General features: G+C 48.6%; 1 protein-coding gene across 1 annotated transcript in view; it reads left to right on the forward strand.

Annotated features, from left to right (window-relative positions):
* ZFHX3 (zinc finger homeobox 3) overlaps positions 1-18,020 on the forward strand; it is a 231,494-nt gene that overhangs the window by 71,906 nt on the left and 141,568 nt on the right. The window contains 2 exon segments of the mRNA XM_033127097.1: positions 2,173-4,931; positions 10,137-10,633. Coding sequence (XP_032982988.1) covers positions 2,219-4,931; positions 10,137-10,633 — 3,210 coding nt within the window. The 5' untranslated portion in view covers positions 2,173-2,218.

Consider the following 18,020-nt stretch of genomic DNA (forward strand, 5'->3'; position numbering starts at 1 on the left):
AATTGGTAAACGCTTGCAGGTTTCTCTGGCTCAGCCCCGGCTGGAGAGGAGATTGGCTTTGCTGTCGATACACAAGTCCCTGGTGAAGCATCAAAGCTGTTCTCCTTTATCAATCGTGGCCTCCCCTTCCCGCATGTTCCTGTAACTTACCAAGCATTTATGACATTGATTTTACAATCTGGCTGTTAACCCTCCCGCCCCTTCAGGCCTGCCAACCTTGTTGGCCCAAGTTGTCAATCAGATGTCGTTCAGCCAATCAGACACATTCTTAAGAGCTACTCTGGATTCTCACCTGTATGCCAGCTAAGCTATACGAGGAAGTCCCATTGCATTTGTTGTTTGGTTTGGTTTAGTGTAGTCATCTTTGTTTAAAATCAATATGTCTTTTCTCAGGCACACAGAACTTTGTTGTAATGGAGTTTGAGGTTATAAATTGAGAGGTGGAGAGAGGGAGAGGGAGAGGGAGAAAGAGAGGGAGAGGGACAAAGAGATGGAGAGAGAGAGAGAGAGAGAGAGAGAGAGTGTTTTAAACAAAACATAACATATTCTTCCAAAAAGTTATTCCTCCTAAGACTTCTGGTAAACCTGCCTTCCCCATCTTTTCCCGAGGGGGAGCTGTTGGCTCACTGTGCAGTCAAGAATCAAGAAATGAAGAGAGAATGGGAAGATGGGGGTTGGGCAAGGGGAGGGAGACCAAACCCAGCCAAAACCTCCATCCGCTGTGTATGAATGAGATGGTGGGTGGAGAAGCAGCCAAGTGTTCTCCAGGAAGGAGGCGTTGGGGGGAGGGTGGCCTGGGATTTGCTGGCAAGGATCAGGGCCGTGCGAGGCGTGTGAAGCTCTGAGTTGCCTGTAGGAGCAGTGCCTGGATAGAAGAAATACCCTTGTGATGTTGTTGCCACAGGAGCAGAGCAGCGGCGGGTGATCTGATGGCTCCCTCTCCAGGGACTCGAGGTCTCAGAGGGCAAATTCAGCTCAGTGGCACTTTGGAGTCGGAAACGGAAAAGCCCCAGGGCTGAAGGACAGCTGTTTGGGGAGCGACTAATAACTAAGAGGCAGGTGTGGAACAGGGGCTGGCCGAGCCCAGCTGCTGTCTCAGCTTGCTGCTAAGATCCTGACAGCAAAAAGCCCCCAGCCTGTGGTGACCAGGCTCCATCCAGACAGGGCAATCTCGACACTGCAGGAGGGGGAGTCAGCTCACAGAGTCTGGGAGGTTCCTCCTAGAAATACCAAGCTCATGTTTTGCACCTACATGTTTTGAGTCTGAAGCCAGCTGAGTCACAAGCACGGGTGTTCTACCAGGTGTGGGGAGGAGATGGGAATTCAGAGATCTGTCTTCTCTGTTTCACAGTGTTAGGGTGGCATGGGGCCAGTTTTAAGATTTTTGCTCCTCAATTTTACGCCTTGTAAAATGGGATGATGATTCCCAGACCCAGAGAGAATGAATGCAGCCGTGGGCCCTCAAGGGGGCTTTGTGCCATGTGTCTAGGCATGCACACTTGTCCTCTGAGCCCTGCAGCCCTCAAATGCTTTTCTTTGAACTTCTCAAACCAGAAACGTGGTCGATAAAAGCAACAACAGCAACTTCGCCTCTAAATAAGTCTATCCTCGCACAGGTTTACCATCCTTTTTCTGGAGGTATAAAATCTTTCTCCTCTCGTCCGTCCCTCCATGGTGTTCCCCTGGCCCAAAGACAGCCTGGGCAGCCAGGGGGCACTCTGTGTTGGCCATACGCACGCGGTGGGCCTGCCCGTCTGTATCCTAGGCGGGGTCTGGCAAGATGATGCGGTCATCCTCAGCTGTGGCTGTCGCCCAGCCCTGATGCTCACTAACGCTGTGCTTGCAAAGAACGGAAATTCAAACTGGTCTCCAGGGGTAGAGCAGCCGACAAGCTGAAGACAAAGAGGGATTCTCCTGAGGTCCCTTCCCCGTGCCCCTTGCTCCTGCCATGGACCCCTGCCGTGACACCTGGGATGCCGTCTACCCTCTGCGAGTTGGATGGCATGGGGCGATCGCTGGGGTCCCCGCTGCCCCTGCGGTCTCTGTTGTGGGTGTGGACAGAACCTGTTAGAGTGCTCCGTGCGGGACCTTAGCCTCGGCCCTCCTAACCTCTTTCCTTTCTCTCTCTCTTCCCCCTCTCTCCCTCCTCTCCCCTTTGCCTCCACTCTTCAGGTCCGATCCGTACTGGGTGCAATGAAAGCTCCACGCAGGCCTTACCATGGAAGGCTGTGACTCACCTGTCGTCTCGGGGAAGGACAATGGGTGCAGTATCCCTCAGCACCAGCAATGGACTGAACTCAACAGCACCCACCTCCCCGACACACCCAGTGGCATGGAGCAGTCCACAAGTGAGAACCACGGGCCCCTGGACAGCCTGAGGGCCCCGTTCAATGAGCGCCTCACGGAGAGCACCGCCTCGGCCGGCCCCACCGCCGAGCCCGCTGGCAAGGAGGTCAGCTGCAACGAATGCTCGGCCTCCTTCGCCAGCTTACAGACCTATATGGAGCACCACTGCCCCAGCGCGCGCCCCCCGCTGCCCCTGAGAGAGGACAGCGGGAGCGACACCAGTGAGGAGGGGGACGAGGAGAGTGATGTGGAGAACCTGGCTGGGGAGATAGTCTACCAGCCGGACGGCTCGGCGTACATTGTCGAGAGCCTGAGCCAGCTGACCCAAAGCGGGGGCGCCTGTGGCAGTGGCAGTGGGCCTCTCCCTTCGCTCTTTCTGAACTCTCTCCCCAGTGTGGGGGGCAAACAAGGGGACCCTTCTTGTGCTGCACCAGTCTACCCACAGATCATCAACACTTTCCACATAGCCTCATCCTTCGGGAAATGGTTTGAGGGCCCAGACCAGGCTTTCCCGAATACCTCAGCCCTGACGGGGCTCAGCCCTGTCCTGCACAGCTTCCGCGTTTTTGACGTGCGACACAAAAGCAACAAGGATTACCTGAACAGCGACGGCTCTGCCAAAAGCTCCTGCGTATCCAAAGATGTTCCCAACAATGTGGACCTGTCCAAATTCGATGGCTTTGTGCTCTACGGCAAGAGGAAGCCCATCCTGATGTGTTTCTTGTGCAAACTGTCCTTCGGGTATGTCCGTTCCTTCGTGACCCACGCGGTGCACGACCATCGAATGACCCTGAGTGAGGACGAGCGGAAAATTCTTAGCAATAAGAACATCTCCGCTATCATCCAAGGGATTGGCAAAGACAAGGAACCCCTTGTAAGTTTTCTGGAACCAAAAAACAAAAACTTTCAACACTCTTTAGTTTCCACAGCTAACCTCATAGGCCCCGGACACAGTTTTTATGGTAAATTTAGTGGCATTCGAATGGAAGGGGAAGAGGCTCTCCCAGCTGGCTCTGCCGCCGGCCCCGAGCAGCCCCAGGCTGGTATCTTGACCCCCAGCACCCTCTTGAACCTTGGCGGGCTCACCAGCTCGGTCCTGAAGACCCCCATTACCTCAGTCCCCCTGGGGCCTCTGGCCTCCAGTCCTACCAAATCCTCAGAGGGCAAGGACTCTGGGGCAGCAGAAGGAGAGAAGCAAGAAGTGGGTGATCCGGATTGCTTCTCCGAGAAAGCAGAGCCAGCCGAGGAGGAGGCAGAGGAGGAAGAGGAGGAAGAAGAGGCCGAGGAGGAAGAAGAGGAGGAAGAGGAGGAGGAAGAGGAGGAAGAAGACGAGGGTTGCAAAGGACTCTTTCCAAGTGAGTTGGACGACGAACTGGAGGACAGGCCCCACGAGGAGCCTGGGGCCGCGGCAGGTAGCAGCAGCAAAAAGGACCTTGCTCTCTCAAACCAAAGCATTTCTAACTCCCCCTTAATGCCTAATGTGCTCCAGACCTTGTCGAGGAGCGCAGCTTCTACTAGTTCTAATTCTGCTTCTTCCTTTGTTGTCTTTGATGGTGCGAACAGGAGGAATCGTTTAAGCTTTAACAGTGAGGGCGTCAGGGCCAATGTGGCAGAGGGCGGCAGGAGGCTGGACTTTGCTGACGAAAGTGCCAATAAAGACAATGCCACAGCACCAGAACCAAATGAAAGCACAGAGGGCGACGATGGGGGCTTTGTCCCCCATCACCAGCACGCTGGCTCCCTCTGCGAGCTTGGGGTTGGGGAGTGCCCCTCGGGGAGCGGTGTGGAATGCCCCAAATGTGACACGGTCCTGGGCTCCTCCCGCTCGCTGGGTGGCCACATGACCATGATGCATTCTCGTAACTCGTGTAAGACACTCAAGTGCCCCAAGTGCAACTGGCACTATAAGTACCAGCAGACACTGGAGGCGCACATGAAGGAGAAGCACCCTGAGCCGGGGGGCTCCTGTGTCTATTGCAAAAGCGGGCAGCCCCACCCTCGGTTGGCACGAGGCGAGAGCTACACGTGTGGTTACAAGCCTTTCCGCTGTGAGGTGTGTAACTACTCCACAACTACCAAAGGCAACCTCAGTATTCATATGCAGTCTGACAAGCATCTCAACAACATGCAGAACCTGCAGAATGGAGGCGGGGAGCAGGTCTTCAGCCACACCGCCGGGGCAGCGGCGGCTGCAGCTGTGGCCGCTGCCGCCGCGGCCAATATCAGCAGCTCCTGCGGGGCCCCCTCACCCACAAAACCAAAAACCAAACCCACCTGGCGGTGCGAGGTGTGCGATTATGAGACCAACGTGGCGAGAAACCTCCGTATCCACATGACCAGCGAGAAGCACATGCATAACATGATGCTCCTGCAGCAGAACATGACCCAGATTCAACACAATCGCCACCTGGGCCTCGGCGGCCTGCCCTCGCCCGCCGAGGCCGAGCTTTACCAATACTACCTGGCCCAGAACATGAACCTGCCCAACCTGAAGATGGACAATGCTGCCTCGGACGCCCAGTTCATGATGAGTGGATTCCAGCTGGATCCCTCGGGGCCCATGGCCGCCATGACGCCTGCTCTAGGTGAGGCTGACTCCATGTTTGTTTGTTCTATGATGTGACTTAAATGGGGGAAAATTGAAAATAGGCTGAGGTCCTATGGATTCGGTTGCTATTTTTTTTTTGTTTTTCCCCTTGAGTCGTTTTGTGTTAACTTGAGTGTCTGACAATCAAATATGTTTCTCAAGAATCCCTTGAACTCTGTGTGTGTCTATGGAAGATTGTATGCATTCGACAGAGATGTGATTAGACTCCAGCTCCTTAGGCCAGGATTAAAATTGAAGTGTTTCCTCTAGTTTTTGGCTTCTGGTCAACCTTCCTTCCTATTCCCATTCTCTCTTTCTCTGTCTCTTTCTCCATTTGAAAAATCGCCACAATTATCTGAAACTTTTGGATTCCATTAAATATTTATTGAAACTTACAGGAAACTGTAGCTGGAGTTTTAAATAGGAACAATCATCTCCATAAGAGGAACTGGAAACTGTAGCGTGCTTTATTCAGGTAACCAAAGGCTGGTTCTGTGCTGAGCTGGGAACCACCCAGATAGGTTTCTCAAAGTTCTCCTGTGTATTTACGAGGATCTCAATGAAAGAGATGTGTTCTTTTCCTTTCTTGTTTTGCATGAGCCGTCGGTGATTTGTATAGTTGGGAATTAAATTGCCCTGGGGCACTGTAAGGACTGGTATGATAGATGGAAATGAATAAATTCTAAAATTGTACATCAAAGAAAGCTAAGTTTTAATATCAGTTAGATCCTGCTTAATGGAGCCTTTGTTGCCATGAAAAACGACCCATATTTAGAGAAGGTGAGCTGGCTGTATCCAGACACCAAGTCTTACCGATTGGCTTCATAGATACAGAATGGGACCAAAAGGATAGGATTTGGATGCCGAAAACCATGAGTTTTTGCATAAAACAATCATGACCACTTTGAGGGGAGAGCTTCTATAGGTAGAAAATGTACAAATCTGTTTCGTTAGCACCAGCATGATGGTTGGGCCACTACTGCCCCCACCCTGTGCTTTGGACAGACGTGGCCTGGTCTCCATTCCCTGATCCTGCTAACCTCTTGGGACCAGTGGTGATGGCCTGAATTCAGCAGTATCTCCTTACTGGTATGGGATAAGTTGTTCTCGGCAACAAAGTGTGAGCAAGTACTTTTATTCTGGCATGGTTTTAGGTCAATGCCAGGGAGATAAACCTCACCAGTTTACATGCCTTTATTTGTGTGGGGTTTTAGTGTTAATTGCCGCTGATGAGTTACATTTCATAACATTTAATTTGTTTTTCTTGCTATGCATTTAAACTTGAATTGCTGCTACTTTAATCTTGTTTTCTGTTTTGGAACACTGACCTGTTGATCCTTTATGACCAAGTGATTGGAAGATGTCTTACGGACTGGTGAATCATGGGTGCGGAGGATCAGTTGTCTTATTTGTCCCCAGAGTGAACCCAGAGGGGATGCACACCAAGGAATGGCATCAGTACTCTGTGTTTTTCTTTCTTTCTTTTTTGAACCTTTGGGAATTGGGGTTTTCTAGTCGAGAGATTTAAACTCTTGAGGAGGGAAATCTTAGAGTAAATCAAATATAATGTAGGTGGAATGAAGACACAGAAAATGGATGGGTTCATGCTGGGTCAAAGTGAGATCTTTTTAATTATCTTGAAAACCAGTAATTCTGACTTAGGCTCGAATGGAGAGTTAGGGAGTTAGTTTGCTTTTACATCACGTGTCTGTGAATCCTTGGGGCATCATGCATTATGGCTATCTGGTGGATGCAAAAGAAAGAGCAGAATGAATCCCTATGCTCTGGACATACACCAAAGATCTGCACTTTCTTTCTTAACAAAACAGAGCTCTTCTTTCTAAGGACCTAATCAGGAAGGGCCCTGGAATTTCCAGTGTCAGCTGAGGCATGTCTGTGGAAACCTTCTGTGTCTGCCTTAGGCCACGAGAGCTGTTGTTGAGATGGCATGAGAGCCACAAATGCTTTATGCTAAAGCCTGACTGGGCGTGGGTATGATAGGACATGTCCAAAGGACGTTAGTTAACTTGTACGACCTCAGGAGAAGTCGTATGACCACAGTAGAAGCGACGTATGTAAATGAGAGGAGCCAGACCTTTCAGTTCGGTCTGCAGTTCTACTGATATTTCTTACGGCCATTTGTGAGAAAGCTATAGGTTATTAGAGATTACTGGGCTCTGTAGGGGCAAGTGTGTGTGTGTGTGTGTGTGTGTGTGTGTGTGTGTGTATAAAATGTACTCCTGCTTACAAAGTTATTCTCATACTACCTTTGACAGAACCTTCTCTTGTGTGATACCAAACAGGCTGATTGTGGGAGGTTTCCTGCTAAAGGCCTTTAAGGAAAGGGTCAGCGCCCTTGGTCTAGTCTGGTTGGATATGTCACCATTTGTAGATTAGATAGACGTGAGGCCATCTGAATATCTTTCTGATCATCCCTTTGCACTCTAAAGCACTCGAGCACAGCACTGAGAAACGGATAGCTTGTGGGGGCCTCCTCGTGTTTCCCACGTAGCCAGCCGGCCACAGGACACCTACATGTGGTTTAACGGGTCCTTTGCACTGCCTTTGAGCCTGGAAGGTATCTTTTCATCCATGTGCCTCTCTGACGATGTGCTCATGGGGAGGCACCTGTGCCAGGGTGTAAATTTCCAGTGTTAAAGTCAGGTGCATGTGGAGAGGTGGGGGCCCACTCCTCTCCAAGACTGTCTATCCAGCACGGCTAGAAAGTAAATGCCTGCTAAGTTCTCACTTACTGGGGCTCTCCTCCTAATCCTTGTGAATTAGGGGAGGTTCTACTTCTTGGAGGCTGAATTAGTTCCTACCGGCTCTGTGGATTTATAGGATTCGAAGCCTTGGGTTCGTTTCTCCAAAATGTGGTTCACGGAGGGAGTTTTGGTTTGCCAGTCACTCTCATTTCACTGTTTCCCTGTTTCTTTGATTTGCATTTCATATAGGGACTTAGTCCTCTGCATGTTCTTAGGACTTCTCATTTTCACTGAGGCTTCCAACAAGTGACAGTCGAATTTCTCTTTAAATTTTTTTTTTTATTGGGGAATATAGGGGGACAGTGTGTTTCTTTAAGGCCCATCAGCTCCAAGTCGTTGTCCTTCAACCGAGTTGTGGAGGGCGCAGCTCAGCTCCAAGTCCAATTGCCATTTTCAATCTTTAGTTGCAGGGGGCGCAGCCCACCATCCCATGTGGGAATTGAACCGGCAACCTTGTTGTTGAGATCTCACGCTCTAACCAGCTGAGCCATCGGGCCGCCTCTTGAATTTCTCTTTAGAGCGATATCGATGTGCTGAGGTTAAATTTAAAAAGTGGAGAAGATTTGATGCTGCAGGTGGTCGGCATCAGAAACAAATATGTGTTCGCTCCTTGTTTCACCCTCTGGGTAGTTCCCACTTGTATTGACTATTATGTATGTTTCATGGATGCTGCCTGGCCCCCAGCCCTATTAAGGTGTGGAGTTCTTAGGCTTTTCCCCCCTTGTCCTAAAAAGAATGTCTTAGTTATGGCTTGTCTCACCAGGGGAGATTGCAAGAGAGAAAACAAGCAGAAAGCTTCCTGACCCTTCTGGAATGCGCAGGCAAAAGGTTTCTGGGGCTTGCTAGACTGTCCACAGGCTTCAAACGCAGCCAGTCTGCTCTGCAGAGCCTGCCTGTACTCATCTTCTCACGTAAGGTGCCTTGTGTAGTGTAAATGAGAAAATCATCAAAAATATATATAACGTCTATCCTTTGATTAACAACCACTAACTTGGATTCTAATCAGTCATTAAAAGACAAGTAACGTTAGCCCAACCACATGCAAAAGGTCGAGTTTAAGTATTAGCTGGGGAGAAGCAGGGGCAGACAGCTTAAAAGTGTATCTGTTTTGGGGAGAGGCAGAAAATAGAAGCCGACGCTCCATGTTCCGCTCGGCTGTCCGCTTCCAGGTAATGGAGGGAAGCTGCTCTTTCCAAGCCTTTCTCGTGATCTAAATAAGAGCTTGAGGTGTTAATTTACCACTGGTGAATGAGAGCCTGTCCCTGGTTTATGCAGGGCAGTGATGGACTGAGAAAGAACAGGGGTGGTGAGGGAGCAGCAGAGCTTTTGTGGACGGACCCTTTTCTGGGGGACAGTGAACTGACCTTTGCATTTCAGGGCCCATCTCAATCCACTTCCCATATCTGTGACATTTTGTTTCCGTTTTGCCCTTGTCTGGTAGAGCAGACATTTGAACATCTGTGCAGGGGGCTGGGATTTTCTAGAGGTTCAATGAGGAGAAGGCCTGCCCTCTGTCCTAAAAAGGCAGCCCCTGGTGGCAACACTGGCCAGCCTATAGCTGTGTGTATGGCTGACTTACAACAAAGGAGAATGTGACATGTGACATAACAGACGCACATCATGCAGTGTGGGGGCTCAGAAAAGGGAAAAGATTGTACTCTTGGGGAGATGTGGGGGGAGCTGGTACCATTGACGGCTGGTGGGGTACTGACCAGCGGGGTGTGATGGGGCATAGGGAGGTCGTTCCTGAAATCTCAGATTCAGGCCTGTGCTGTCCAATACAGTAGCCACATGTGGCCATCTAAATGAAATTGAATTAAAAAGTAAATAAAACTGAAAATTCATTTTCTCAGTAGCACCATGGCCGTATTTCAAGTGTTTAGTAGCTACACGTAGCTAGTGGCCACCGCACGGGACAGTGCAGGTGTAAAACGTCTTCCATCATCGCGGAAAGTTCTGTTGGATGGTGCTGCGTTAGGTAAATGCTGGGCCCGATTCTGATTCACTATAAAGCTTCGTACCTTAGATCGCAGCTAGAGCTCATTTCCAACTTGTTGGGGTCTGGAGTTTCAGTTTCTATTATGTCCAGTGAATGATGCTTATTTCTATCTTTTCTAGGATCTAAGCGAGGGGCTGAATTGAAATATTCAAGAGTTTATGGTTTCCTACCTTTTTCTAGGTGTTCCTTTCCAAAAGGAAAAAAACAAAACCACACATAAAGCCTTCCACAAATTTTTAGAAAGATCTGAATGCATGAAGTTGATTTTTGTTGTTGTTTTGGTGGTTTTTCCAGTTAGTAGCACCTTGCAACTCTTGAAACGTGGTCTTTTGTCTCCCTTGAACCGGGGTTGAGGGAAGAGGAGGGCAAGGTGGTGCCTTAGTTATGGCTGCAGCTGTGAGCCTGGCCTCTGATTCTCTTCCCTTCTCCTTCCCTGCAGTGGGCGGTGAGATCCCCCTAGACATGCGTCTCGGGGGTGGGCAGCTGGTGTCGGAGGAGCTGATGAACCTGGGCGAGAGCTTCATCCAGACCAACGACCCGTCGCTGAAGCTCTTCCAGTGTGCCGTGTGCAACAAGTTCACCACAGACAACCTGGACATGCTGGGGCTGCACATGAACGTGGAGCGCAGCCTCCCGGAGGACGAGTGGAAGGCCGTGATGGGGGACTCGTACCAGTGCAAGCTCTGCCGCTACAACACCCAGCTCAAGGCCAACTTCCAGCTGCACTGCAAGACAGATAAGCATGTGCAGAAGTACCAGCTGGTGGCCCACATCAAGGAGGGAGGCAAAGCCAACGAATGGCGGCTCAAGTGCGTGGCCATCGGCAACCCCGTCCACCTCAAGTGCAACGCCTGCGACTACTACACCAACAGCTTGGAGAAGCTGCGGCTGCACACGGTCAACTCCAGGCATGAGGCCAGCCTGAAGTTGTACAAGGTAAGACCCAGACTGCCTCCCTGGGTGATGTCAAGGGCTGGGGGTGGATGAACAGTCTGTGTCAAGGCTGGGTTGGTGGCTGGACAGTGAGCTGGTGCTGGAAGGGGAGTTGGCATCCCCTTCCTCATGAAGCTGCAATGGGGTGGCAGGAGTCAGCTGGTACCTGAAGATTCTCTTTGTGGGGTGCCCCAGTTAGGCAGGTTTTGTTTACAGCAGCCCAGGACTGTCGCATTGTTCCCCGTACCCTCTGACTGTCTTTATAATCGACTCTCTTCGCTAAGTCACCATTCTGTTTCCCGAGTTCTTGGCTTTTGCGTTCCTTGGTGCTTCTGTGTTTTCCCTCTCCACTGCATGCTGTTTGTTTTCCTTTTCTGTCTCATCCCCCCACCCATGTTTTATTTATTTTATAAAATCGCTTCTCTCCTAGATGTCCCTGGGGTGCTTTGTCCATTTAGTCATTCAGTTCATTCATTCAGCAGATAAACACTGAGCACCTACTATATACAAGGCACTGTTCTGGGCGCATGCCTGCATCCGTGCACAAAATAGACAAGAAATACCTGCCCTCATAGAGCTTCCATTCTTTTGGAGGGAGATGGGAGCACAATGAATAAATTACACCGTAGGCTAGAAAGTGGTAAAATGCTATGGAGAAAACTGGGGTCGGGTAAGGGGGCTCCTTTGTTTTCTTCTTCTTGTCTTGCCATGTCCTATGTCCCCTTTCTCTCCCTCGTATTTGTATTGCTTTTTCCAGACTTCTTCCATCTTGCCCCTTTGCCTCTGTCCTCTCCCCCCTTCCTTCCTCCCTCCTTACTAACCTCTCCCTGCTCCCTCCAGTCCGTAACGGTAACAAGAAGGAGGCGCTCAGATTCTGTAAATAGTCCTTTCACTTGCACGGCAGAATTGCTCCAGACGTTTCTATTGATTTCCACTGGACTTAAAGCCTCACCTTTTTCTCTAATCATCCCATAATGGCTTTAGTATGAACAATCAGGTACAAATCGCCATAAATCTGCCCAGCCTCTTTCCACATACCTTCCACGCCCTCACCCTCTCTCTCCATTTTCTTCCCTTTATTGTTAAGTCTCTCCTCTTTTCTTTCACTCCGTTTCCCATGTCTTTGGGCCAGTGAGTGCCAAGCTTTCTGCTGACCCTAGGCTGCTTTCATCCCCTTGCTACTCATGGTGATTTTAAATAGAGACTCCAAATCAGGAAGACTTCTGATCCTTTCCCCATACAGTCTCTGTCTAGATTGATAACTAATGCATGTTACAACTGCTTGTTCTCAGGCTGGCGCAAGGCCTGTGTGACATGGATGAGAAACCATTTTAGGGAAAGGAGTTGAGGATGCAGGCATGAGGTAGTGGGAATAGAATGTTCTGGAATTGACTGCTAACTCCAGCGTGGAGGGGCTCAAGCGGTACAGTGGGGAAGGTCTGGACATCAAGTAGCCAGCCCCTGTCCTGCGTAATCAAGAACCTCACTGGGTGGCTTAGCTTTGTTCCACCATTGAAAGAAAAGGCTCCTTGCGGTCAGTTTAAATTGAAGGTCTTAACCGGCCACAGGGAGGTGCCAGTGTGGTCCAGAAAACCTGATGGAAAAAAACAGTGGAAAAAAGAGTTTCCAAAGGACCCAACTGAGCAAAATTAGTGCAGAGAGAGGACTCAGTGTGGCCCTGGAAGGTTCTATGCAACTGTGATGAAGGGCATTTAGAGCTGGCACAAAGCCAGGCTCTTCCATCCAAGGAAAAAGGTGCCCTTCAGATTGTAAAATGTGCGCAGCGGTGATTAACTCCACTCTATGTTCTCCAATAAGACTATACCAGGCCCTTGGCTTTGCTTCCAAAAGGCCTGGAACCAGGAGGGTTCGCTGAGAAGAATCCCTTTTTGGTCCCCAAACCACGTCCATGGGTCATACCTAGAGAGTCAGGTTGAGGCAGTTTCCAGGATGGACGTGAGAGAAGCTGTTGGTGTGTTTCCATTCGTGTTTTGCTGAACTAACTCTGGCCCTCCTTCTCCTTGGCCTGATTTTCTCATTTTTCCTTTTTGTAAACATGGAGGCAACTCCTGCTCAAAAGGGGCTGTGTAGGTAGAAGGGCCATAGGTGTTGGGATACAGGATCGAGCATGGGAACCAGCGCCTCAAGGAGAGGTGCCGAACAGTGTGTTTGGTTGGCACCTCCTAGGGGTTGAGCAGCCCCCCACCTGCAGGGCAGAATTCCCTGTGTCAGGAGCTGAAGGTCGTCAGCCTGGTTTCGGTAGTCCTCGGGTAATGAATGGTCCTCAGCTTCCTGTGGCTCTGTGGTGGGGGCGGGGAGCTCTCCCACCCACGCCCGGATGGCACGGAGATGGGCTGAGCATTCCAGTGCTTGCACCGAGGCTTTTTGTCCCACAGTGTGACTAAGACAAACTTCTCCTGCCCCCGAGGGGGCTCCCTCTCCCACGGTTTCCATGACTCCGCGGATTTGGGGTGGGGTCTGGAGGTGGTTTGAGAGCCAGTTTTTCTCTAGGCCCTGGCGTGGCCTGTAGTAAATGGAGATTGAGTGCATGTTATTTTTCCTCTTGCTAATGTAATCCATTAGCCCAGCACATGCATAATCAGTTTAGAGCACAGTTAACTGGATGTAATCGAGTTCTTGACTGTCTGCTAGAGAAACAGCCCCAGATGCTGCTGACCCGGGGAGGGCCCCGGGCTTCTCACAGTCCTCCTGACTCACCCTCCCCGGTCTCCACCCCACCCCACCCCGCTTCCCTGGTAGATTATTCATTATCGGTCAGGGAGACTCTCTAACTTGCTTTCTGCTGCACCTACTCAAATGGCTATGATGTGCTTGACTTCCTGATGGGTCTCTCCTACCCTCTCTTTCAACTGAGGCTTTTCTTCCCCTCCTCTTCCTTTTTCATGTTGGAAGAGACAGAGGGGCAGTCTCAGGAGATTCAAGCAGAGGCGTAGCTTTCCGGTTTGTCATTTGACCTCACACTGGTCCAGAGTCACTTCTCTCGGTGCCATAAATGCTGGGACATATGTTGTTGTACCAGGGCTGACCTGTCTGAAAGCGTGAGCTAATTTCTAATCCGGACACAAGAGAGGGTTGGGCTAATCTGCAAGAAAAACAACAACAAAAACAAACCCAAAACCTGGTGATATTATTTCCATTGTGCCTGGAATTGTCTAGTTTTGATTATTGTGTGAGAGCCAGTTTTTAAATTGAGATTAGTGGTCAGTGAATTCTTCCTCCCTGCCTCCTGGCTGGAGGAGGCTGCAGAGCCCCAGACATCAGATGGAAGATGTTTCCTTTTCTCCGGACTGCCAGGTTACTTTTGTGAAGAGCTCACCATTGACCTCCTTGAGTGATTTATTTTTTGTATCTTAAGTAGTGGTGGACTATGGCCCTGCCCCTAGTGGTCATATGCCCACATCCTCGCACCTGCCATTAGAGGACACTGAATGATCAGAGCAGCAGGGAGACCAGCTGCCCTGTCCAGTTTAGGGGCTGGACTCTTGGTTTGAATCTGAGTCAGAACGGAGGCATGTTGTGGAAAAGGTCCTTGTCTCTCGTTAGGGCTCGCGTCCCAGCACATGAGGTCTGCACCTTTCTGCTCTCCCTGGTAAATGTATCACCCCTGTCTTAGAGGACCAGTACCCAGGCTTCATTCTTCCTCTCTTTCCATCCATAGAGATGTGGGGTGCTCTTGCTTGTCTTAAATAGGGGAGGGCAGAAACAGTAGTCCCCCTTCCCCATGGGGGATACAGTCCAAGACCCCCAATGGATGCCTGAAACTACAGATAGTACCTATTCCTATATATTTTGTTTTTTCCTATACATACGTACTTATGATGAAGTTCAATTAGGCAGAGTAAGAGATTATCACCAACAACTAATAATAAAATAGAACAATTTTAACAATACACTGTAATAAAAGTTATGTGGATGTGGCATTATGAAGTAAAATAAGAGCGACTTGAGCATAAGCACTGTGATACCAAAGCAGTTGATTGGATAACCAAGACTAAGTTACTAACAGGCAGGAAGTATGGACAGTGTGGAGACCTGGACAAAGGAATGATTGACATCCCCGGTAGGATGGAGAGGGGTGGCGCGAGATTTCATCATGCTACTCAGAGCCGTGCACAATTTAAAACTCACAAATTATTTATTTTGGGAGTTTTCCATTGAATTGTTTTCGACTGTGGTGGACAGCAGGTAACTGAAATTGTGGAAAGTGAAACCGTGAATAAAGGAGGGACTGCTGTACTGACAAACGCCTGCCTTCTGCTCTCCTCCATGCCAGCGCTGATCCTGAGTCCACGGTGTGTGGGTTCAGAGCTAGTGTGAGGGAGCTCTTCTGGGCGTATCTGGACTTCTCTGCTTTGTGGTGTCCCTGGTGAGCTCTCTGAAATTTGTAGTGTGTTCTGCTCGGGGGAGGAGGGTGCAGAAAGGGCAGTGGGTGATCAGTGCACACCTGCCAACTATTAGATCCTGGTTTTCACTTTGATGTTTTTCTTCACCTGAGAGTCATTGGAGTGGAAATCCATCAACTTGAGCAGATAGATTAAGATCCCACCAGAATCTATTACTCAAACAGTTCCCAGCTGAGGTTCCTTTGATTGGGCCAAGCCTGAAGGTTTCCTATTAATCTTAAATCATACACAGAGAAGATTGTCTACCACAGAGGTGGGTCTGGGCCCCATGTGAGCTGCCGTGGGCCAGCCAGGCAAACAGGGTGAGATGCCAGCTCTACTTGGCTTCAAGTAGGCGTTCGGCACCCATTGACTGAAAGACAAACACCCCAGTTTTCCACACAGTGGACTTTCACTTTGGCCATTCAGTTAGGATTATGCAGGGCGGAAAGATGGCAGTAAGAAACCCTCCATCGGACTCTGCATTCCTTTAGAATCCATCTTCTCAGTTCTTTCCGTGCTGGGTAAGAAGCTGGTTGGGGCTCACACTCCTGCAGGGCCATAAATTCACCATAAGATGCATGGACAAATCAGAAGTTGTAGATGAAGTCAAGGATATAGTTTACAATCGTCATTTTTTGCGCTCCTTTATGGTGCACTGGGCTGGGGCGGGGGTCTTAGGAAGACAGCTGTATGCTTACGCCCATTGTGGTGACTGGTGGCCGTTGTTTCTCTTGGAAAGCAGAAAGCATAAATCCTCAGGTGAGCTGCTCTCCACCTGGTCCTCTCTGCCCTGGTGTGGCTGCGTGTTTGAAGTACTGGTGCGAGTGTCATCTGGTTTACATTGTCATTCTGGAACCAGTTTCCTCAAACCTTGTTTTCTCATTAGGTTGACTAGGTTTTTCTTTTCTTTTCTTTTCTTTTTTTAAGTGCATACTTCTGCCTTCTTCTCATACCTCAGTGCCTTCAACCAAAAATGAGAGGGGAATGTTTTCGTGTGGTTGATTTAGAAGGTGTGAAGGGCCAGATGTTTGGGTAGATTTTAGCACCTTTAGCCTTCGTGCCCTCCGTCTCCTGGAGCAGCTGGATGTCTGAAGTTCATTTTCCCCCACTTAACGGCTGGGCAGCTGGGTTGGGAGACTGCACGAGGACCCCATGCTCATTGCTGGTTTGGTGAAGGCAGTGTTTCTGGCCACCAGTTAACTTCAGGGGGACTCTGGGAAGATGGAAAGATCTTTTTCAGAGGGAATGATCGTGCCATGACAAACTAATCCTTCACCGCTGTAGCAGCTGCGGCCAATGTATGATGTAGGAACATACGGCCATCATATGGCCATTGTGGGCGGGGTGAAAGGTTGGCACCTCACTGCCCAGTTGCTTCAGAACCCCCCACCCACCTTTCTCTGAATCCCCTCCAATGGGTATTATTTCATTGAATACATTCACTCAGCTGCTTGGCTTTAAACCCAAGCTTTGTCCTGATCCTTCTGGTTATAGAATTGTCCACCCCCTCAGGTCAAGAAGGTAGGGTCAGCGCTCCATTTTGGCTCCACGCTTTAGACACCACATCATGGAATTGAAATCTTACTAGATGTGCCTACTTTTTTTTTTTTTTAAATCCAGTACTAAATATGCCACTTGTTGAAAAACCAATTTTACAACCATTACCCATAATACTTTTTTTCCAAATGCTTTTATTATTTTTGTTTTCCTTTTTTCCTCCTGAATCCTTTTTATGGATGAAGAAGAACTGATCAGACCCTTTTAGAGTATTACTGTATTCTTAATTATTTCTTATGAGACTACATAGCATTCCATGGGTACCTCAAATGTAAGCTAATAATAAAAGATGGATTTGTTATGGTAAAAATTAGTATGAATAATATATGTTTACTGTAGAAAATCTGAAAAATCTAGGGAAGTATAAGAAAATAAGTATTGGCCTAATTGTACCATAAAACAACGTATTTCTGTCTTTTTGCGTGTAGCATAGGCATTTTACAAACTTAGAATGATGTGGCATGTATACAGTACCCTACCTGAGCCCTTTCTTGTATCTTTGAGTATTCTTCAATCGTTTTTTTTTCTGCTCTCCAACTCTGTTCCTCAGAAGTAAGTCACTGTTATGTTTAGATTATATCCTTTTGGGCTTTTTCTGTGTTTGTACTGATAGAAATGTATGAGCATGTGTGTGTACACATACATGCTATTCACTTAAAAATCTTTATAGATGTGTGCTATGCTTTTAGCTTGCGTTTTGCATATAATTTTTTATCATGAAAATCATTTCAGGACAGTACATATAGATCTAGTTGACTCTTTTCGCTTACAATAGTATGCCATTTATTGGCTGTTGGTTATGAAAACTTACCAGCAGAAATCCTCATTTGTTTGCTACAGATTTACCAAAAATTGCCAGTCTTTTCAGTGTAGCAGTTTCTTTACATGCATAGTATTTTGGAAAAAATAAACCGTTAATCCCATGGAAAAAAAAAAAAAGACAGTGAGAAACAGACAGTAAGCGACAAACCAGTCTCTTATTAATGTAAATGTAGGTTATTTGCAGTATTTTAATACAGGGAACAGATGTTTACGTACATTTCTATGTTTGTGCTATTCCAAGAAGTGGAATCGCTGGGCTCCAGGGTGTAATGCCAGGAGATACAGTAGTTTTTACTGGCTCTTCAGAAAGAAGGTGATCTTTCCCTCTGCTAGCTCAAACCTCCACTCGGTGATCGACACGATGTTATTTTTTCGTTTTCCTCAGATTGACAAAATTGTGCTAATGTGGGTCTCCTTAATTATTAGATAGGGTGAACATTTGTTTATATATTTATTGGCCGTTTGTACGTTTGTAGCAGCTTTCCTGCTCATAGCCTTGGCCTTTATGTTTCTTGGTTTGTTCCTTTATCTGCTGGATTTGCAAGAGTTCTTGGTTTTGCACGTGGGGCCCACAATCCCCACTATTCTGTGGATGTTGCAGTAGT

The sequence above is a fragment of the Rhinolophus ferrumequinum genome, chromosome 15, assembly GCF_004115265.2.
Source record: "Rhinolophus ferrumequinum isolate MPI-CBG mRhiFer1 chromosome 15, mRhiFer1_v1.p, whole genome shotgun sequence".
Lineage (NCBI taxonomy): Eukaryota > Metazoa > Chordata > Mammalia > Chiroptera > Rhinolophidae > Rhinolophus > Rhinolophus ferrumequinum.